The sequence below is a fragment of the Aphidius gifuensis genome, linkage group LG3 (assembly GCF_014905175.1).
Source record: "Aphidius gifuensis isolate YNYX2018 linkage group LG3, ASM1490517v1, whole genome shotgun sequence".
In the NCBI taxonomy this organism is placed as follows: domain Eukaryota; kingdom Metazoa; phylum Arthropoda; class Insecta; order Hymenoptera; family Braconidae; genus Aphidius; species Aphidius gifuensis.
The window spans coordinates 16,129,296-16,152,119 of NC_057790.1; the positions used below are offsets into that span (position 1 = coordinate 16,129,296).

At 27.0% G+C, this 22,824-nt stretch overlaps 6 protein-coding genes across 7 annotated transcripts; 3 read left to right on the forward strand and 3 right to left on the reverse strand.

The window, feature by feature from the left end:
* Positions 1 to 48: 48 nt before the first annotated feature.
* Positions 49 to 3,317, reverse strand: LOC122852075 (putative uncharacterized protein DDB_G0277255). Its single transcript, XM_044151652.1, has 4 exons — positions 3,016 to 3,317; positions 2,813 to 2,939; positions 556 to 2,722; positions 49 to 489 (listed from the first exon to the last, which is right to left on the reverse strand). Exons 2-4 carry the CDS (start codon positions 2,916 to 2,918, stop codon positions 474 to 476), a joined length of 2,289 nt encoding a protein of 762 aa, XP_044007587.1. The 5' UTR covers positions 2,919 to 2,939; positions 3,016 to 3,317; the 3' UTR covers positions 49 to 473.
* Positions 3,318 to 5,683: 2,366 nt separating this feature from the next.
* LOC122852127 lies at positions 5,684 to 8,656 on the forward strand. The gene is made up of 3 exons (XM_044151742.1): positions 5,684 to 5,898; positions 5,965 to 6,116; positions 8,122 to 8,656. The coding sequence occupies exons 2-3, from the start codon at positions 5,972 to 5,974 to the stop codon at positions 8,595 to 8,597; spliced, it is 621 nt and encodes a 206-aa protein (XP_044007677.1). The 5' UTR covers positions 5,684 to 5,898; positions 5,965 to 5,971; the 3' UTR covers positions 8,598 to 8,656.
* A 2,307-nt stretch (positions 8,657 to 10,963) lies between these two features.
* On the reverse strand, positions 10,964 to 12,593 carry LOC122852103. Of its 2 annotated transcripts, XM_044151706.1 has the most exons (3): positions 12,526 to 12,593; positions 12,112 to 12,176; positions 10,964 to 12,037 (listed from the first exon to the last, which is right to left on the reverse strand). In XM_044151706.1, exons 2-3 carry the CDS (start codon positions 12,137 to 12,139, stop codon positions 10,995 to 10,997), a joined length of 1,071 nt encoding a protein of 356 aa, XP_044007641.1. In that variant the 5' UTR covers positions 12,140 to 12,176; positions 12,526 to 12,593; the 3' UTR covers positions 10,964 to 10,994. The 2 variants fall into 2 exon arrangements, with proteins under 2 accessions (XP_044007641.1, XP_044007640.1); XM_044151705.1 differs by lacking the exon at positions 12,526 to 12,593 and having other exon boundaries at positions 12,112 to 12,215.
* A 3,947-nt stretch (positions 12,594 to 16,540) lies between these two features.
* On the forward strand, positions 16,541 to 17,423 carry LOC122852123 (cytochrome c oxidase assembly protein COX11, mitochondrial). The gene is made up of 3 exons (XM_044151736.1): positions 16,541 to 16,778; positions 16,851 to 17,171; positions 17,268 to 17,423. The coding sequence occupies exons 1-3, from the start codon at positions 16,581 to 16,583 to the stop codon at positions 17,421 to 17,423; spliced, it is 675 nt and encodes a 224-aa protein (XP_044007671.1). The 5' UTR covers positions 16,541 to 16,580.
* On the reverse strand, positions 17,184 to 20,305 carry LOC122852084 (tektin-3-like). Its single transcript, XM_044151664.1, has 7 exons — positions 20,250 to 20,305; positions 19,284 to 19,429; positions 18,741 to 19,216; positions 18,566 to 18,675; positions 18,349 to 18,497; positions 18,058 to 18,280; positions 17,184 to 17,956 (listed from the first exon to the last, which is right to left on the reverse strand). Exons 1-7 carry the CDS (start codon positions 20,292 to 20,294, stop codon positions 17,591 to 17,593), a joined length of 1,515 nt encoding a protein of 504 aa, XP_044007599.1. The 5' UTR covers positions 20,295 to 20,305; the 3' UTR covers positions 17,184 to 17,590.
* Positions 19,551 to 21,654, forward strand: LOC122852108 (cytosolic Fe-S cluster assembly factor NUBP1 homolog). Its single transcript, XM_044151712.1, has 7 exons — positions 19,551 to 19,676; positions 19,888 to 20,129; positions 20,603 to 20,704; positions 20,783 to 20,873; positions 20,937 to 21,202; positions 21,289 to 21,475; positions 21,565 to 21,654. The coding sequence occupies exons 1-7, from the start codon at positions 19,646 to 19,648 to the stop codon at positions 21,591 to 21,593; spliced, it is 948 nt and encodes a 315-aa protein (XP_044007647.1). The 5' UTR covers positions 19,551 to 19,645; the 3' UTR covers positions 21,594 to 21,654.
* Positions 21,655 to 22,824: the final 1,170 nt, after the last annotated feature.

The window sequence follows — 22,824 nt, forward strand, 5'->3', positions numbered from 1 at the left end:
ATTTTTATTGAGATTAGGGATAACAATGTGGTATTCATTTAAAATTTAAAATAATGGCATTTAAATATTATAATTTTAAAAATATGACAAATATTATTATAATTTTTGTTATTAAAATTCATTAACGAATTAACGAATAACACCATACAATTAATTATTATCGAATATTTATTTTATAACGATCAAGTAAATTTTTATTAATAGTACTTTTTTTTTTTGTTTACCGGTTACTGAATTATTAATACCCTTAAAATCTTTTGGTTGTTCTCTTTATTTTTTTTCATATAAAAAAAAAAAAAAAAAAATGAAAAAAATCACTTGTGCATATTTTATTTGTAATATTACTTACTGGTATTCCGGATATTTATTTTTTACTTTTTTTTTGTAGCATCATGACTTTATTTTTTTTGTCATACATCATGCACACAATCGATGTTGTAATAGTTATCAATTGTACAACAAATCGCTATTTATTATCGTCTGAGTTTTCTAAAACAAATACAAATAAAATTAATAAATAAAATTAAAAGCATTGTATTCAATGATTATTCTTACCTTCGAATGTTTGGTTCTTTTAAATTGAGAGGTGCTTTTTGTCGTCTCGGTCGAGATGATGCTCTGCTATTTGTACTGATATTACTACTATCAGAATCATCACTTTCTTGATCTAGTACTCGCATTGATGACATATTACTTGTAAAATTATATGATGATTTTCTTGGATCAGGTGATGATGATCTTTTTGATGTATTTATATTTGTCAATGATCTTCTTGATGTATTTATATTTGTCAATGATCTATCTGATGTATTTACATGAGATAATTTTTCTAAAACAACTTTAACTGTACTTGGATCTTTGCGTTTAATAATTTTACGTTTAATTGTTTTTTTTGGTGGTGATGGTGGTAATGAATCTTCAGATTCACTGGATGATTCAATTATGCATTTATTTACACCTCGATTATGTGAACTATTAAATGTTATAATAGTACTGCAATCATCATCAGAACTATCATCAACAATAGGTTCTGGAACTGGTGCAACAATCATCGAAATATCATCAGGATTCATTGAATTATTAAAAATATTTGTTGTTCTCATTGTTGATAATCGTAAATTATTATTTCCAATTAATCTTATTGTTTTTGTTATTTCTGGCTCAATATCAACAACAGCTTGTGGATCAGCAAATGGACGTTCTGGTAATTCTAACTCATCAACATTAAATGATTCATTTTGTGTTGATGGTAATGGACGATTAATAATCATTGTAAAATCATCATCATCATAATTTGCATGACTACGTTGTTGTGTAACCATTGCAAATCTACTCATTGGTAATGTTGGTATATTTTGAGTAATATCATCATTATCAACATCATCATTATAAATACCATTTTGATCATTATAATTTTCATTATCATCACAATAACTGTCATTAATACTATCATTTTTTTCATTACCAATGAGCTTCGTATTTAATTTTTTTGGTGATATTAATTCATCAGATATAATTTTTGGAAGACTTCTTTTTAATTTTCGTGATTCAATAATAGAGCTAGTTACATCTAATGAGCTATTATTTTGTTCAGATGAAAGTGAATTATTATGAAGCCAACTGGGTCCTTCCAGTGGATCCTCTTCTTCTGATTGTTGATGTTTTTTTTTCTTTTTTTTAAGTCTAGTATCAAAGCCATAAGTTGGTGAATCTTCAGATGATTCTTTTTCATCACTTTTATCTGGTGAAGATTGTGGTGTTGATGAAATATTTGTTTCTGTTACTGTTTGAATATTATTAATAGCTTCATTAATATCATTAGCACTTGTACAAACATTTTCTAAAAGACTTTTAACATTTACTGTTTGTGAATTTTGCATTAATACTGAAACATCTTGTAGTGATACTCTTGGACTTTTAGTTAAATCAAAATTTGAATTATTACTTGTATCTTGAGTTTCAGTTAATGATTGTTGATTGTTAGTATTTGATGATTTTCTTTTTCTATCTGTCATTCTTCGACTTGAAACCTTTCGTTGATAAGGTGGTGATGGGGGTGTTAATGATGGTTCTGGTTGTGGTGGTGGTGGTGATATTTGTTCATCTTCATCACTGACTCTTGATGATGTACTACGACGAATTCTTTGTGGCATAATAATACTATTAATATGCCTATTAAGAGATCTTCGTTGTTTGTTAACAAGTCTGATAGGTGTGTGAGATTCACTGTTACTTGGTGATGGTACTTCAGTTGATTCTTCAATGTCACTTACATTTGGTGATGCTATAAGACGTGGCATATTAATACGACAAATATTGATTACTGGTTTAGTTATTGTATGACCAGAAACCATTGGTTGAACAACACCACGAGCTGGTGATTTACCAGATGACTTTCTTACTGATTCACGTCTTGACATTGTTGAATTTGTTGTTGATTTTAATTGATTTGTAACAGCCATTTGTTGATTTCCTACTACTTGCTGACAAGATAATATTGTTGTAGTAACACAATTTGTTGCTTGAACCAATAACTTTAATGCTTCTGATGAATTTTTTAATATACCAGATATTATATCTTCACGTTTTTTTAATGAACCCTGCATGTCTTGAACTTGTCCAGTTAGTTTTATATTTTGTGAATAAAGATATTGGCATTCTTGTTTTTCTTTACTCAATGCACGAGCTAATGCAATATTATTATTTTTGAGCTTTTCATAAACTGTAAAAGAATAAATAACAATAGAATTATATAAATATGTGAAAATAATAACAATATATTTTAATGTTGTTAGTATTAAAGAATGCTTACTTGGATTTCGTATTCTTTTTTTTATAATACGAGGTTTTAATGTTCTTTTTTTTACTAAAACTCTCGATCGTTTCACCGATTTAGCTATCTTTTTTAGAGTTGGCATTTTTACAGTTTCGTGATTAACCTAAAAAATGTCAATTTTTAACATAGTTGTTTGTATTTTGAATTTTTATAAATACAATATTGTTTATGTTACTTACTTTTTAAAAAATTATGTTTTTGTTTATTCTATTCACAAGAAGAACTTGAAATGATTACTATTTATTATTTTTTTATATAAAATACATTGCTTGAAACTTTTCAACAAATGATATTTTTTGTTTGACTTTTAATAATACACCTTCAATAAACTTGTACATAAAGGCATAGACTTTATTTTGTATTGTTATTGAAAATATAATAATCTTGTATGAAACTGACCGCTATACACAATAATAATTATTAAAAATTAGTTAAAAATTATATATGTAGGTAAGCAGGTGAGACCAATGATGTACAAAACAATAATAAAAAGATAATAAGGATAATAATAATTATTTTGAAAAAAAAAAACAAAGCCTTAAATGTGTATACACAAAAAAAAAAAAGGAATCGCTTGTAAACATGACCGTCTGAGCGCGCGCGAATTCTCTGAGCATGCGCAAAATGTATAGTAGGTGCTTTCTTTTGGGTGTTTATTTTTTTTCTCCTGTTTATTTTCGCGCATGCGCAATTGAATGCGCAGTCAGCAAAAAGTCAGTTTACAACAGCGTAGGACATAAGAGGCTGGATCCGCTATGTTTTAATTTTTATTTTTTAAGAATAATTTGTTCGACGCCACTGTTCTCTTCTCATGTTTGTATAATATGCGTATGTGCATGATCATGCGCATTGAAGTGAAAAAAATATAAATACACAAAAGAAAGCACCTATTTTTTGAAAATTATTTATTCGACGCCACTGTTTTCTCCTCAAGTTTGCATGACAGGCGCATGTGCATCATCAATACAAAACAAGGGGTGCATTCCTTTAATAAAAAATTTTTTTTCGTTTTGCAATTTCGCCCTGTAATACCGATTAAAAACTAGAAACAGAAAAAACGACAAAAGTGATAAATTTCTCTATGCAATATTCCAGGCTTTACAGTTTACGATAATGTGTGGTATGAGCTATGTGACAATAACAAACAATCACAACAAGTCAATTTTCTATATATTTCAGTTTGATATAAACATTGAACAGTTATCCATCTAATAATTGGAAGCCAAAAAAAATAATGTCATGTGCCAGTACTGCCACTACACGAAACAGCTTTTTCCTATAAAATTTTGGCCGGTATTACAGGGCGAAATTGCAAAACGAAAAAAAATTTTTTATTAAAGGAATGCACCTAAGGTGCTTTCTTTTGTGTATTTATTTTTTTTCACTTTCATGCGTATGATCATGCACATGCGCCTGTCATGCAAACTTGATGAGAAAACAGTGGAGTCGAACAAATAATTTTCAAAAAATAAGAATTAAAACATAGCGGATCCAGCCTCTTATGTCCTACGCTGTTGCAAACTGACTTTTTGCTGACTGCGCATTCCATTGCGCATGCGCAAAAATAAACACAAAAAAAAAAATACACAAAAGAAAGCACCTAGTTTCTGAACGGACTTAGGTTTATTTTCGCGTATGCGCAGGTAAATGCGAAAAATAAAAAAGTTCAAGCTGCCTGCACCCCTAAATCTTAATTAATTAATATTAATTAAACTTTTAACTCCCAAAGAAAATTAACTTCACTCCAATATTCACCAAAAAAACTCTAATAGAATAAGTATAACAGCTTATTCAAATTCCACTAAACTTAGGCTAATTAGATGGGATCAAGTAAAAAATGTAACATCTAAGGAACAGCACCCGTATTCACGGGGCAAAATTGTTCTCATTAGGGCTTTTTTTTTCCGCTGATGGCGCTTGACAAAATTTTTTTTATATAGATTTCACATAGAAAAGCTTCACAAACGCCACCATCGGAAAAAAACGCCCTAATGAGAACATCCTCTGCAGTCCAATTCACAGGGCAAATTTTTTACAATTTAGGGCTTTTTTTTGCCGGTGATGGCGCTTGTAAAATTTTTTTTATATAGATTTCACATACAAAAACTCTACAAGCGCCGCCAGTGGAGGAAAAAAGCCCTAAATTGTAATGCCCTGTGAATTGGACTGCAGATATAGTGGCTATTGGCTAAGCAAAAAATTTTTTTTTATCCAACTCAAAATATAACTATGGAATCTAGTTTTTTCTGGTTACAATTTACAACTCGTTATTATATAAATATATCGATATTTCGAATTTTCAATAAGTAATATTTCAAAAACGATAAGAGATATCAAATTTTTATCATGACCATTGTTTTCTCCGTAGAAAATACTACTTAAATCATTATTAATATTAAATTATAATAATAAATAATGATTAATAATAATTTTTTAAAATTTATTATTAGTAAAAACTTTCGATATAAAAAATTAGTAAAAAATTTCGATATTTTTTACCTTTAAAACTTAATATGTCAAAATGGAATTTTATTTTAAAAAAATAAAAATGTCCAAGGAAAAGCAGTAGTTAAGGGAAAGATGTAGCTAAAGAATTGATGTTGCTTAAAAAATAATTTCTTATACCCACTCTAGCAACTGCAATTCTTCAGCTCCATCTTTTCCTTAGCTTCTGGTTGTTCTTGGGATTTTTCTTTATTTAATAAATAAATTACATGTATTTATCGAATAAAAAAAAAAGTTGTGACATGAAGATACCTCGATGTATGAAACCAATGATGTAAGATACAATATGTTACATGGTATCTTACCTACCCAACACTGACAGAACCTGTCATAAATTTTTGTCGCCATGGATACATATCGTAATATTACCATGGAAGATGGAACGTTTTTGTTTTTTTTTATTAGCGGTATGTTTAATGTTTTTGTTGATTTGTGAAAACAAAAAGACATCGTGATCTTATATCTCGGCTTTGCCTTTGTTGTTTAGCCAACTTTATACCTATAAGGTCTCATTTTTTATTCAAAACACATTATATTAGCCAACAATACAAAAGATTGTAAGTATAATTGAGAAAAAAAATAAAAAATACATATACCTATATAATAATTTTTTTTGCGACTAGGTCCATCATGTCATCATACATACGAACAGATCGTCGTTGTTCTTATGCAAATTGTAAAAATAATTGTTTTTCTGGTGTATTTCTTTTTGGTTTCCCTGGAGGTAAATCAGAGAAATATATTGAAAAGAAAAAAAAGTGGATCGAAAATTGTGGTAGGTGTTGAATCAATTATTCAAATAAACCAATAATTTTATGACACGATAATTAGAAAATAATAATTGTAACTATTACTTTGAATTTTTTTTTTTTATTAACTCGAATTTCTTGTTCAATTTCTAGCTAGATGATTGTATTAAAATTTATTATTTTTTCACAACTTCAATAAATAATTTTATTACTCAAATTAAAAAAAAAAAAAAATCAAAAGCGAATAATCTTTCAAACACTAGGTAGAGAACAAATATTTTCGAAAAATCCTCACGTATAAACCTTTTTTTTTTCTTTTTTTTTATAATTCAAACAAAAATAAATTTGTTATTTTATTTTATTTTTTTAATTTTAATTAATAAACAAGTAATTATTCGAATTATACTCTAAGGAATATTATATTGATATAAATTTAAAAAAAAAGAAGAGATTGTTTATTGATAAAATATGGTAATAAAATATAATGGTCAAGCGTGCAAGTAAACAGGATAGCGATAAATTTTGATAGAAAAGAATTATTATAAATTTTAATATTTAACGAAGAAATTTTGATTTTTTTTTTATTTTCATTCAACTCATTCAACCTTAGTAATAATAACTTAAATTTTAATTTCTATTGTTTTTTTTGTGACTTTTAATATAATTTATTTTAGCTACAAATAAAATTAGTTTGTTATTTGTCTAATGATCTGGAGCATAAGTTTATTTTATCATTTAATATTTTATTTTTTTCAATATATCAAAAAAATAACTTTCAAATCTTTGGATTAGACAATATCAATATACTGTCTTTATTTTGCTCCAGAACCCCAGCTCTAGAATTTAATAATAATTATGATTGTTGATTCTTGCTCCAGAACCTATCGACAACGATGTATATGAATTTACTGAAGTTTTGATGTCGAACGATCTAGAAATATAAATAAAAATACAACTATTTGCAACGATGTCATGAATTTGAAATAAATAAACATATACATTTTTTATGTTATATATTTTATTCATTAAGAAAACATTTTTATGGAACTTATGGTAATAGCAAGCATATTCTTACCGTCTTATAATAACGATCTAGTTGTTCTTTTTTTTTTTTATTAATACATAAGTTTTCAAGTATAAGTTTTAATGACTTTTTAATGACAAACAAAACGACAATATTACGTTGGTCTTAATTAGACACCTCCTTCTAAATAACTCATCAAATCATGAACTACACAAGATGGTGTTTTACTCTGAAAGCAAATCTTCTTCAAAATTTTTTTTATACAAAAATATTGTTTTCCAAGTGAATCATCTAATATATCAACATAAAAAATTATATATCAGTATAGTTTTTAAATTTTTTTTTGAAAAACAATAAACATATTCAACCTAAATTTGCCTTTTCATACTCAAAGCCAAAAAGTTGGTCTCAATCTTCAATAGCCTCTAGTAATCTGAACGATGATTGATGATCATCGGATTGAGCGTTTGAACTTTTTCCCTCGTGTGTTACGATGTCAAATACTAACAAGTGTCTAACAAACAACTATGAAAATAAAGACAACTAGATTTTTATTATGAGACAATAAGAATATACGTGTTATCACTATAAGTTTCAAAAAAATCTTTTCTTAATTAATAAAATATATTATAAAAAATATACACGTGGATTTCATTGTTAATTTTAAATTACGCTAATTTTTTTTTTTTTTTAATTCATTACATCGTTGAAGATTTTTATTGTTCATCTTTATATATATTTCCAGATCATTCGACTTCACAACTCTCTAGTAAATTAATGTAGATCGTTGCCGATATACAGACATCGTTAAAGATCGTCAGTGATAGTCACTGATGCGGACAAAAGCAACATCTTTCTTTATCACTTTTTTTTCCCCGGGTATATAAACAAACAAAATTATAGATTTTATCTATATTCTTTTAATATAGTTTTAAAATAATAATTTAATTACAAATTAATATGTATACACACAATTAATTTGAGTATTTTATTTTTTTATCTTCCAGGAAATCCGGAATTGAAAAAATATTCAGATAAATATATCCGCAATTTAAAAATTTGTGCTGATCATTTTCCACCGTCAGCTTTTGTATCTGAGTTTAAAGATAAATTGAAAACTAATGCAATTCCATTGTTAAATTATTCTTCATCAAAAAATGATAGTAATAGTAAAGCTAGTGAGAATAATCCAGTTTCAGAGACAGCTTGCTTCAATATAAAAGAAAAAACGTCACAACATATTAATGATGAAGTAAAAGTAGATTTGTCAATTAGCCAGACAAATAAAAATCAAAATGATGGTAAAGCTGGATTAATAACATTACCTTATAGTTCGTATCATAATTTACAAAACCGTTGTAAAATTCTTGAAAAAGAAAATTCAATTTTATCAAAAAATGTGAAAAAGCTTCTATCAGTAATTGACAAATCTAATAAAAATCCCAAAAGACTTAAAACATATTCAAAAAAAAGAGACGTGTGATTTAATTAATAAAATGAACTTAGATCCTGTGGCAAAAGCATTGATTAAAAAAAACAAATAAAAAATAGTTGCCTGCGTTGGCAGTTATTTATTTTTTATGTACTTTATTTATAGAGTTGAAATTTGTTAATAAAAAATTTTTTCCAGTAATAAAAAAAAAAAAAAAAACTGACAAAACGACACTGACAATTTTTAATTTTACCGAAGCTTACCCAAAACCGGAACCGAAACGGAACGAGGCTTGACGTAACCGGGACGGAATTCACGGAACTCGTCCAAGTTCAGTATCGTTTCGGTATGTGTCCAGCCCTAGACTTGCAGATGTTAAAGCTAGAAAATCACTAGATCCAGATGATCCCAGATGAGAATTTTTACCTAAAACAATACAGAAGAAGTTGATAATAATTCTAGTGATACTAGCTCGGTTTTTGAAATTATTGTTGCAACTGATTTAACAATTGATTCAACTAAAGTTGAGCCACCATCTAGAACTTTATTGTGGGTGTTTGGTTTGTTACAGAGTCGTGGAAATTGATGATGCAACTGTTCTTTAAAAAGAAGCTTATCTTTTATTCTACGAAACATTTCAGTGAAGTCAAATTTATTTGTAAACACTGTAAAAAACTCTAAATTCAAGGCCATTTTGGATTATTTCCAAGAAGCCTTGTTCTAAAATGTAGAACTGTTGTTCATGAAGTGAGAACAAAAAGATTTTTTTTAAGAAGTATGCGTCTCAATTCAAGACCTTTTTAGCATCTATTTCAAGAAGTCCCTGGTGGAACTATTTCTCCGGAATTGCTCCAGATTACTCCGGATTATTCCGGAATTGGGTCACTTAGAAAAAATTTGAAAAAATACGAAAATCGGTAGCAATTCCAAAATACTCGAATTCCTGTGTAAAATGAAGAAAAATTTTAATGGGCCAATTCCGGAATTTTACGGAATTTTTCAGAATTTTACGGAGTGTATCCGGACTTTTACGGAGAAATTATTTCCATCAGGGGTTTTATTATCATTACAAATTTTTCTTTTTTCAAATCTATTTTAGGTTCATTTCAAATCTAAATCTGTCATGTTTCAAGAATATTTTTGTCTTTTAACAACAAGTTTTCTATTCATAACAAGAACTTTTTTTCTTTTTTCAAATCTAAAAATTTCCTAGAAAAAAAGTTCTATCTGGTAGAACTTTTTTTTTTCAGTGAAAAGATCTAACAGTATATATAGTTTTTTTCAGATCATCAGCATCGTTATTTTTCATATAGTTTTCAAATTCAAGTTCTACGAAATACAATTTCTTATCGAGAATTTTTCCTTTCACTGAGAAAAATCGTGTCTCAGTTGGAAGCGAAAATTTCTGTATTTCAGAAATTTTTTTTCTAAAATGTAAAATGACTTGATTTTACTATGAAAATATTTTATATCAGAATAAAAATTTTAACTATAACAAATTGAGAACTATTGTAATTTTTAATGCATATTAGAAAGCGTGGTTTTAATTAAATCAAGTTTTTACTACAATACAGTACTCAAAGACAAATCGTGAAATTCTGATAGTCAGAAACAGTTAAATCTTCAAGTAACACATGTTTTTGTATAAGACAGTCCTTGCCACCTACAGATGATGGAAACTTCGATAACGTATAACAAGATTTTTCTAAAATATAGAATTTTTTTTTAAGTAATTAAAATCTGAAAAAAATAACAAACAGTAATTGTCATCTACGAATAACTGAAACTTATATAACATAAATAATTTTTTTCTGAAATCTAGATTTTTTTTTTTAATTTTTAAAATCTCAGTCACAGTGTCAGGTAATGTTTTTAGGCTCATAGTTAGTCACAGAAGGATATTAATAATGAGGACATTTCTTCAAATAATAGGTATTTTGTGTATTTATTATTCTTCACTTTAATGCGCATGATCATGCACATGCTCATATTATGCAAACATGAAGAAAGAGCAGTGGCGTAGAACGAATAATTCTTAAAAAATATGAATTAGAAGATATATCTGATCCAGGGGTGCTATTCTTGGTCCCGTATTGCGGGAGTTATTGCGGGTCACCTAATTACACAAAAAAAAGCACCCAGTGCTCTGAAAACTAAGTTCATGAAAGAAAACGGCAACGTGGCAGTACTGCAGGTTTTGTTTTTCACGACATACTTGTAAATTCGTTTTTTTTTTTTTTTTTATTTTATAGTCAATATTTTATTATTCGAATTTTTGTTGATCAACAATGAACTTTCAAATCTTTATTTTATTCCACTCATGCTAGAGAAAAAAATTATAAATTGATAAAATAAAAAATTACATTTAATTCTACAAAAAAAGAAAAAATCTTATTCTATTTAATCAAGAAGCACACATTTATTTAATTAGGTAATTTTTTTTTTTCTTTACGATCTTCTTCTAGGTCTATCTGGATTAATCAAATAAGCAGTGTAGTGTTCAATTGTGACCATGTAGTATTCTGGTGAATTGCCGGCATATCCAGGAAATTCTATTGAGTCTTTTTTTAAATTGCCATTATCTGCAAATAATGTATGTCTAACATCATACTCGTTTTCAATGAGATCATCAAATTCATCAAATTCGGATTCGGGGATATTTGGATCAGGACTATACAATGTATAAACAGTTTCAATTGTACTTATTGGAGATTTTCTATCAACTGATACTGTAATGACCTTACAATTATTACCAATGTCATTGAGTAAACGTTTAAATACATCATTACGATGTTTATAATGACCCAGCAATATATTTTTTTTTCCATTACAATATTCAATTGTATAATCCAATAATTCTTTATAATATTCATCAGGAAAATGAATATTAACTGCTGCTGGTTCAATAATGTTATTTTGATGATAACGTGAATTATAAATATTGTAAACCAATGATAAACGATGACCACTCAAAACTTTGGTAACTGAATGTTCCAATTCACCATTAAAATAAATAAATCTTAATGTTGATTTATCCAGATGTTCTTCAGCATTGTAATCTCCAAAACATAATTCACCACCAATATATTCTGATGGTAATAATAAAATAAATGTACCCATTAGTCCTCGACGATTTGTATCACGATGTGAAAGAAAAAAATCACCAGTTTTATAATAATTTAATTTGTATTGATCAATGTATCCTTCAACTTTTATGTTCTTGAGTATTGTCCTAATGTTCAAATTGATGTTGAATGTTTTTGTGTGTTTGGACTTACGAACATCTGTGTCTGTTATTTTTTTATCTTCTTGACCATAATAGGCAACGTCTAAATTAGAATCCAAGTAAGCATAATCATCTAGTGTTACGTTCATGATATTCATGCTTCTGCTACCAACAGTCAATGTGATTTCTTCATCACCAGGAAGATCCACTGTTCCACTACGAATGTTTAACAAGTGACACAAGCTTTTGCCACATTTTTTTTTCTCTAAAAATGAAAATAGATAAAAATTAAGACAATGCTTGATGGTTTTTTGTTATAATAATTTTTAAAAATATCACTTGGGGGTTCATCACTTGATTGTGCCATTTTTTTCAGTAGCCAGACGTTATTTTATTGACAGTGGCTGAAACAACAAAAAAAAAAATGTCAATGATTATTTATTACTGCAGGACAACTTGTGTTTTTCACACACACCGGTAAAAATAAACCAAACGTAAGTTTGATTTTAACCACGTGGTGGTTAAATTCAATTTTGTATTGACAAAAATAAAAATAACTATTACATTATTATTATTGTTCGTAAAAAATAATTGCAATTAGTATATTTATTGAAAGGAAATGAAATTTATAAACATTAAAAATTTATTTAAGTATTTGTGTTAACCTGAAAAACTATGATCAAGTTAAATTATATATTTGAAAATTAAAATTATTTATATAAAGAATTTTTTTTTAAATGTCATTGTACTTACGAATTAATTTTATTATGAAGAGAATCATACAAAATTACACGTGATTACACGAATATGTTTTATTGCGTTTTACAAGAAGTGCGTTCGATACTTCGACAAGTTGTCTAAACTCTAAAATCTAATTTCTAAATAAAGATCAGCGATATGCCGGTATTCGGTGGTATATCGGGTAGCCGATTTATATATCGATATATATCGATATAGGAAGCCCTAATTTATTATCGAAATTAATGTAAGTTATAATATTAAGTATTGAGTGTACAGAATTTAAAAGTATGGTAATCAAATTTATTTAATTTAAAATTATTTTATCAATTTTTCAAACAATTCTCGAATTAGTTGACAATTTTTTTGAATGATATGAATGATATCTTCATCAAGGTAAAATTAATAATTATATTTTTTTTTCAATATTTTAATTTATAATAATTTCAGTTTTGGATTTTTTTTGCATCGATCTAAAAAAAAAAAAAAATACTTTTATTTTTATTTTTTTTTATTTTTACGGATCTAAAATAATATTTTGTTATTTAACAATTCGTTGATAAATTTAACCTTCGCTTTTGGATATCTTGTATAAAAAAAAAAAACCAAGTAAAACATGATTCGATAACTAATGACGAATAATGTCTCAGGTGTGTGATAAAAGATATTTTTATAACAAGTAAAATAATAAATTATATAATGCGCATATCCCTGGTGGAAATAATTTCTCCGTAAAATTGCGGAATCACTCCGTAAAATTCAGGATTTACTCCGTAAAATTCCGGTTTTTCTCCAAAAATTTCCGTAACCACTCCGTAAAATTCTGGAAAGCTCCAGATTATTCCGTAATACTCCGGAATCTCTCCGTAAAATTCCAGAAAGCTCCGTATCGCTCCGAAATTGGCCCATTCAAATTCCGGACAGCTCCGGATTATTCCGTAATTCTCCGGAATCCTTCCGTAAAATTCCGGAAAGCTCCGGATTATTCTGAAATTCTGCGGAAAAACTCCGGAATTTTCCGGAATTTTTAGTGAAAAAAAAGTTCAAAAACAATTACAAATGAGATTAACATTTTAATAGAAAAATAATTTTTTTATTACATTCAATGTTACATTATTCTTTTGTTTCTTCGTTTTGGGTTTTAGCTTTATTTTTTTTGTTTATTAATATTATCAACAACACGACCCATATGTCCACTGAGGTGACGAAGTTCTAGTTCTTTTACTTCTTTCGTGTATCCTTTATGGCTTTATTTTTCAACCATTTAGAAAATATATATACTATAACTCGTTCTACTTTCTTAGGATTGAATTGTTTTTTGTTTGAGCTTTTACTTGGTTTAACTGCTCGTTGCTCTAGTTCAGCAGTTGTCCAAATTCTTTTGGTAATAACTCTTGCACATTCACCTGGATCTTTAAACCTTTTGCCTAAAAGATCACTTACAATTTCATCATTCTCTATGTCACTTGAACTTAATTTTGTCGTGCATGACAGTTTTTCTGTGGCTGCAATAAAATAATATTATTAAAAATTTACTGAAAGTTTCCTTCTGTGTTTTATTAATATGATAATAATATGAGTTTACCAATTTCACTAGTCACATTATTCACTTCTGGTTCTAATGGCTGTTCTACAAAATTCCATAACAAAAAAAAGATTACCATTAAATTTAAAACTTTTATAATTACATTTTTATAATTAAATTTTTATTGGATTTTATAAGTACATTTTTTTTAATGAAAACACACCTGCAATACTACAGTCCTCTTTGGATGTTTTTAAAGTACGACATTTTTTTGAAGACATTTCAGAGTTTTTAGAAACATCTAAAAAAGAAAAACAAGATCAGAATTATTCTGTTTTCCAAGAAAAGTGATGATAGCTTATGTCCAACGGAATCAATAAATAAATCTATTAGTAGTACTCCAACAACTAAAAATACCTTAATTCACTGAGATATTACCAAATCTTTAAGCCATTTTTCGGTATGTATTTTACATTTGGCATTGTGCCTAGAATTCATTAATGTTTATACGAAATATTTCGTTTTCAAAGGAAATTAATAACTCAAGTTCGAGGGAATCAAGCAACAAAGCTAACAGTAGTACTGAAAAGACGTCGATTCACTCTGATATTGATCAAGTTTCTAGCAAACATTTTGTATGTACTTTACACATATAATCATGTATTTATTATTGTGCTTAAAATTGATATAAGTATTTTTTTATAAAGGAAAATTATAGCCGATGTTTCAGAGAATCAGATATTAAATCTTCTGGCAGTATTTCTACACCTGAAATTCTTGCACTTTCTGTTTCTTCATTTATTTAGGCTGGTGGATTAGATGAGCCTAATGATTATGATAAGAAGGGTAGAGAAAAAAAAAAAAGAAAAACAAATTAATAACTAAAAAATTAAGAAATCTTAATAGTTAATACAATTTGTTTCTAATTATTTCATCAATATTTTTTTTGAAACAATTATATTAAAAAATGAATTGAAAAAATATTTACATAAATTTTGTAGCAATCATCCTCAGGAACGACAGTAACAGATGGTTCTTTACAAGGTTTGCTGTCAATACCAGATGAATAATCACTACGTCTTTTTTCTCCTCTGTAACTATATAGTGACGCTGACATTATTGTATGATTTTTTCGGCATTTTGAATTGTTTATTGCTATAGTAAAAATAAAATATATATTAGTTATTTATAAGTAAGTTTTAATTAAACTGTAATCAAATTAAAGTTTTAAATTTCATTTAAAAAAGGTATATATATATACTTACAGCATACTCCAATAACGAGCACGAGACAATTGTTGCGGTAAAGAAAATTTGTTGATGAAAAAATCAACCTTTTTTTTTTTCTTGTATACTCATTGCAATTTATTTTATTTATGTTAATATATTATTTATTTCGTTTTAAATTATTTAAATAAAATAAATTTCCATGAATATGTAAGAAAAAAAAAAAAGAAAAATGCAACGAAATTTCACTATCGCGAAAATTGCCACGTGTTCGTTGTTGAAATATGCCGTAAATAGCTTTTTTTTTGCATTGAATTTCAAATTTAATTAACAGTTAATATTAACTAATTATATAATGAATGAATGTAAACTTACCAGTTTGACATTTTTAAATGCATGCAAAAGAATTAACGTATTTATTTTATTTCGAAAAAGCCGGAGATGATGCGCTCTCAATGGAGTCGAAATGATCGAGAGGAAATGACTCCGACAGACAGCTGACTTGCCATATTATGGTGCGTGAATGGTAACAGTGTGGCGCTAAAAGACCAATGGGAGCCATTTCAGATGTTGTAGAGGGCAGTAGAGAACCAAAAAAAGAAAGAGATAAATTAAAATAACCAAAAAACAATTGTTAACAATAACATTTATTTAAATATTCCAATAATTATGATTTATTAATAAATGTATGCTTTTTTACATTAAAAAAATATTAAAATGTTAATATATATATATAGTTGGTAATAAATGCACATGCACAAAATATATTTTTTTCAGGCGTAATTTTACTGTCATCTGCTGTCATCACGTATTTTTTATCTGTCATTATTGCACCAGATAGTTTTTCACAGCTTTTTATATAATTATTGTAAAACAAAAAAATGAAAACATTATTATTTGGTATTAACTAATGCAAACTGATGTTATATTGTTACTAAGCAATAATTGTTTATTAAACAATACTCCTTTATCATAAAAAACAATAACAAGCACATGATCAGTTGCAATTTTTTTACCATCAGCTGTCAAAAAGAATAAGAGAAAAACAATAATAATAATAATAATATAAAAAAATTGTGTTGATTGTTGCAATCGACCTAAGAAAAATATTAAAATATGGATAATATTTTTTATTTATTCAAAATTACAACAATTTATTGCTAGGATTATATAAAAAAATTGTCCACAGGTATTTATGATATAACTTAATTTAACAAAAAATTCTTAATTTTAAAATTTCATTTATTAATATCTATTTGAAATATAATTTATTGGTTAGGTTACTTTGTTTTCAAATTGTAAATAAATAAATAAATAAAATGCTGCGATTATGCTTGGCAAATATACAAAAAAGATATTTTTTTAAAACTGCTAAAAATTTTGCTGAAAAAATTGAATCACCTCAACAAGCACGTCAACGAACAAATCAATCAACAGTTCATTATGTTACTGGAATTGGACTTCTTACATTTGCACTTGCCTATGCAGCTGTACCAATTTATAGAATTTTTTGTCAGGTAATAATAAAAATCAAAAAAAAAATATTATATCAAGCAATTAATAATTAATAAAAATTAATTTTTAATTAGCAAACCAGTGTGACTGGAGAAGTTCAACGTGGTGATGATAAAAAAATTGTTGAAATGAAACCAGTTAAAGATCGTGTAATTAAAATAAATTTTAATGCAAATACTGCTGTATCAATGATGTGGAATTTTAAACCACAACAACGTGAAATATATGTTGTACCTGGTGAAACTGCATTGGCATTTTACACAGCTACAAATCCAACTGATAAACCAGTTATTGGTGTATCAACTTACAATGTTGTTCCATACGAAGCTGGACAATATTTCAATAAAATTCAATGTTTTTGTTTTGATGAACAACAATTAAACCCCCATGAAGAAGTAAATATACAATTTATATTATTTTTTTTTCTATTTTAAATTTTATTATTATAACTAATTCATATTTATTATCTATTTTATTGACTATTATTTAAGGTGGATATGCCAGTATTTTTTTATATATCACCTGAATTTGCTGATGATCCAAAAATGGAAAAAATTGATAATATTGTTTTGTCATATACTTTCTTTGAGGCTAAACCAGGTCTAGAGTTGCCAATACCAAGCTACGTTAAGGATCGATTGAGTTAACTTTATTAAAAGTTTCTTTATAAGTAAATATTTTAAATAAATAAATAATATTATACAAGATGTTGAAACAATTTAATCTATTTCTCTAAATGATTTGGTTTTTTACTTATTCAGTGTGCAACAAGAGTGACGTTTAAATAAATACTAAGAAAGTTATGTTTGATAATTTAAAATCTAAAAAGTGCATTGACTGGATATGCTCGACGAAGACCACTGACTTTTTCTTTGTCAATATACATTGCATCAATTTTAAGTGCTAAATCATGCTCCAATGAATTTCTTGTACGAAGTAAACGTTGATGTTGACATTCAATTTCTTTTAACATTTTATGCATCTTTTCAACTTGATGATTAATATCTTCAATTTCTTTTTGTAAACTAACATGAACATAATCACGACAAAGTTCTAATTCAGGACGATGCATTCTTGCTTCAAGTCTTGTATGAGCAACTCGTAAAGCATAATTTTTATCAGCAATTGCTTTACGCAATATTTCTAAATTTTTTTCAACATCAAATATTTCTTGTTGTACCTTGAAACAAATTAAATAATAATTATTATTAATTTAAATATATGATTGAAGAATTTTAGATGATGATATTTAATTTGTTTTTTATCATCTCATTGTGATACCTTGTGTAAATGCTGTTGCAATTGACTCTTTGCCTCTAACATTTCTGAACTTCTTCTTGCCAATGCATTATTTGTGTTTGTCCAAATTTCCCACATATCACGTGAAACACGATTAACAAGTGTTTCACTTTCTGAACGTATTTGTACTGATCTAACTCTTTCATTTTGGGATTTTTGAACGATTCTATTAGCAGCATCAGCCCAAGTTTCTTGTTCTGAAACACTGTAAATTAAAATGACCACAATTATTCATTGTTTTATTGTATATTCAATTATTTATTCATTAATTACCATGGATCATATTTTTCAATTCCAGCATAATATTGTATACCATGACTGTAATTATTCAATTGATGACAAAGTGTATCAATACCCAAAGCACTTTCTTTATTTTTTAAATCCAATTCTAATTGATTTTGTGATGCTCGACAATTTCTCAGCTTGTTTACAATTAAAAATAAATTATACTATTCCATTTATTTATTATTAATAAAAACATTACTATTACCTGATCTTTGCATTTGTCAAGACAAGCTTCAAGTTTTTTCTGGCTACTACGAAGATTTGAAACTTCATAAAGCAATGATTTTTCTGAATCATCATGAACTAATTCAGAACCTAAAAGAATCAAATAATAAATTATTAATTTGTAATGTATATATTATTTAATATTTTCATTTAACCTTTTCTAGCTTCACGATGATAAAGACATTCTTCAGCAATATGTAATGGTCCTTCAATATCTTGAATAGCTTTTTCTAAAACACTTCGACAATCTTGAAGTCTTTCACATTCTTGAATTAATCTTTCTAATTCAGATGATATTTCATTTCTCCAAAATGTAACATCTGTTATTCTTTCACCTAATCTACGTCCAGTATCATATTGTGAATTTTGAATTTTTTCTTCAGCTGAACGCATTATTTTAACAGCATCATTTCTCATTTTTTCTGAATAATATGTATTTGTATCAGCTTCATTATAAAATTTTATTTGTTTTTGAAACCATTCATTTGGTGTAAATCTTGTATGAAGAGCACCTTGAGATGCATGATTTGAATTTTTTTGATAACCAGTTACAAGATTTGGAAATTTCAAGGGCTCTGTTGACATTCCAATTGTTGGATCCACTGAATAATTCGAAATACATTTTTTCGATCTAAAAATACATATTTTTATATTCAATTTACATTTTTATTTTCTTTGATAGCTTTAGTAATACTAACATGGGAACCAATTGAACATTTTCATAGCCAATATTTGGTCGCCAAGGCATTAGTTGATGATTTTTATGACAATCGTAGTAACTAGGTGGTATTGTTGGTTCTAAACAAGGCATTAACGACCTTGTTGCACTCCAAGGTCGAATTTGCTAGTTATTTAAATGAAAAAAAAAACATGATATTTAATTTAATGCCAATATTTTTAAATAAACTAAAGATTAATCATGATATTTTGCAAATTCAATATCAATAGTTGAAATAAAATCTGTTGTCATAGGTCAAGAACAAGTGCAAACAAGTCTTTTTTTTTCTCCTCCCTGGAAATATTATCATTGTTATGATTAGTTATTAAATCGTCAATAATCATGGCAGATGTACCTGAACAAGCTCCAGAACGTAAGTAATATTAATGTTTATACAACAATATAATTATGTAAATATTATACTTTTAAAAAGACTACATTTGTTTTTATTTGTTGGAACAATTTTTAACAGTTGACAATATGTTTTAATATATTATAAATAATTTAAATAATGTCATTATTAAAAAGCTAGGTTATGTTAGATTGCCATAATGAAAAACAAAATAATAAAATGATTATTATAGATTGTCCTGGTACCCAGAGTGAACAAGCAGGAAAAGCATCAGCATGTGCTGGATGTCCAAATCAAAATATATGCTCATCAGGAGCAACAAATCAACCAGATCCAGGAATGGCTCTTGTTAAAGAAAAATTGTCATGTGTTAAATACAAAATATTGATATTATCTGGTAAAGGAGGAGTTGGAAAAAGTACAATGACTTCACTTATATCGAGGACACTTGCAGCTGATAATCCAGATAGAAATGTAAGATTAATTTTTTTATTTATTATCAGGATAAATAATTTATTAATAAACAATCAACTGATAGATTGTAATTAATTTAAATTTATTAACATCAATAATTAAGAATAAATAATTTCTTACCCTTTTTCCAAGACCAAGAACGTCAATATGATTCTCAATATACATGAGACGTATACCTCTTGTCTATCGATACTGTGCCAACATATTATCTTAAAAACTCTATAGGTATTTTCATTGTGTCTGCTTGTACCAGGCTCTTTTCATTGATTCAATTTTTTCGCATTAAAGTTACATTGCCTCTTTGATACACGACTTGACTTGTATCACGTAAACCTAAATATATTTACTGTCATAAAGACATTTATAAAAAATATGACCTGTTTTTTTTATAAATTTGTTTATATTTCTAATATTGTTATTATTATATTATTGATTAATTTTGTATTATATTTTTTTTTAATTTTAATAAACAGGTTGCAGTATTAGATATTGATATTTGTGGACCATCACAGCCAAGAGTGCTAGGTGTTCTTGGTGAGCAAGTTCATCAAAGTGGATCAGGATGGTCTCCAGTTGTAAGTATTTAAATTAGCTATTATAATAATTGCTTAAAGTAAATATTGAAATTTTAATTTAAAATTTTTTTTCTTCAGTATGTAGAGGACAATTTGTCACTCATGTCAATTGGCTTCTTGTTAGAAAGCCCAAGTGATGCAGTCATTTGGAGAGGCCCAAAGAAAAATGGTAATTATTTATAAAAAAACGAAAATTTCGAATAATAAATATACAATTTTTATTCAACTCTAGGTATGATAAAACAATTTCTTACTGAAGTTGACTGGGGAAATCTAGATTATTTGGTATTAGACACACCACCAGGTACATCTGATGAACATTTATCAGCTACGTCATATTTAAAAGATGCAGGAATAACAAGAGCAGTTATTATAACAACACCTCAAGAAGTTGCTTTGCTTGATGTAAGGAAAGAAATTGATTTTTGTAAAAAAGTTGGTATTCCAATTTTAGGAGCAATTGAAAATATGAGCGTTTTCGTTTGTCCCAAGTGCAAAGTAAGTTGCTGTATTATTTTAATAAATTATTTTGTTATTAGTGTTGAATAATGGAATAAATAATTAATTATTATTTTATTTTTTAGAATTCTGCTGAAATTTTTCCGGCTTTAACTGGTGGAGCAAAAAAAATGGCTGATGATATGGACATTGAATATTTTGGATCAGTTCCACTTGATCCATTACTTGCAAGATGTTGTGATGATGGAAAAAGTCCTTTAATTGAAATGCCTGATTCTCCATCAGTTGTAGCAATTAAAAATATTGTTGCCAGTAAGTTGATGAAATTTATTTAATTTATATATTAAAATGTAAACTTTATGAATTAACAAACTTTATCATTATATTTTTTTTTTTTTTAGGAATTGTACAAAAGTGTGAAGAAAGCTAAATGATAATATTCAGTTAATGCATAAATACAAACTTATAAAATATCAATTAGAATAAACAAAACAATTCCTTTAATGTAATATTTATATATTATCTTACGAATAAATAGTTTATTAAAAAAAATATGTGACAATAGTTTTATGATGATTACTTATTACTTAAAACTGAAAATCATGATAATGAATTTATAATAATTATATTTATTTATTTACTTTTGTTAGAAAAATTCTATACTCTAATTGACAATTTAAATGAACACACTATCAGAGTTGAACGCATTCATTTTAATAGATAGAAAAAAAATAGTTCAGCTTTGAAAAAGACAGTGAATTTGTTTTATCTAACTTTTATTCCAAAATTTGGCAAGTTTTATTTTACAAAATTTATATGAGCAAGGTTTTGCATAAATATTTCATCGTTTTCTGTTAGATTAAATTTATTATTTTCAACATTAAGGCAATATAGTTTTTTCAAATTGATAAAAATACTAGACTTAAATTCACTGAGCTCGTTTGATTGTAAATACAAAGTTGTAAGTCCATTATTTTTACTGAAAATACCAATTGAAAGCTCTGTTAAACTATTATTACTTATATCTAAAAGTTCAAGTTCAGGTAAACTATTGAAAGTATTAGCAAGTTGGATTGTAAATGCAACGAATATAGAGAGTTTATTCCATTAAATACTTCTTGTGAAACAGATGTTAAACTATTATTACTAATATTTAAAATGTTGAGATTGGACAAGCTTTTGTTAAACTCAAGATGTGTCAGTTTATTGAATTCCAAATTCAACTCAATTAGAGATTTCAATCTGCTAAATAATTCTAATGGAAGAGATGTTAAACTATTATTACCGATATTTAAATAGTTGAGATTAGACAACCTTTTAAAAATATCAGATTCAAGACTTGTTAGTTTGTTTGATTCCAAATGCAAACGTCTTAAATATTTCAATCCCTTAAATACTCCTTTTGAAAGACATGTTAAATTATTATTACTGATATTTAAATGGTCGAGATTAGATAATTTTTTAAAAATTTTAGACTCAAGACGTGTAAGTTTATTTGATTTTAAATCCAACTTAGATATAAATTTCAGTTCATTGAACAGTTCAGATGGAAGAGATGTTAATCCATTATTACTAATATATAAGTGCCTGATATTAGTCAAATTATTGAAAGTATAAGGCTCAAGGCTTGTCAATTTATTTGATTCTAAGTGTAACAAAAA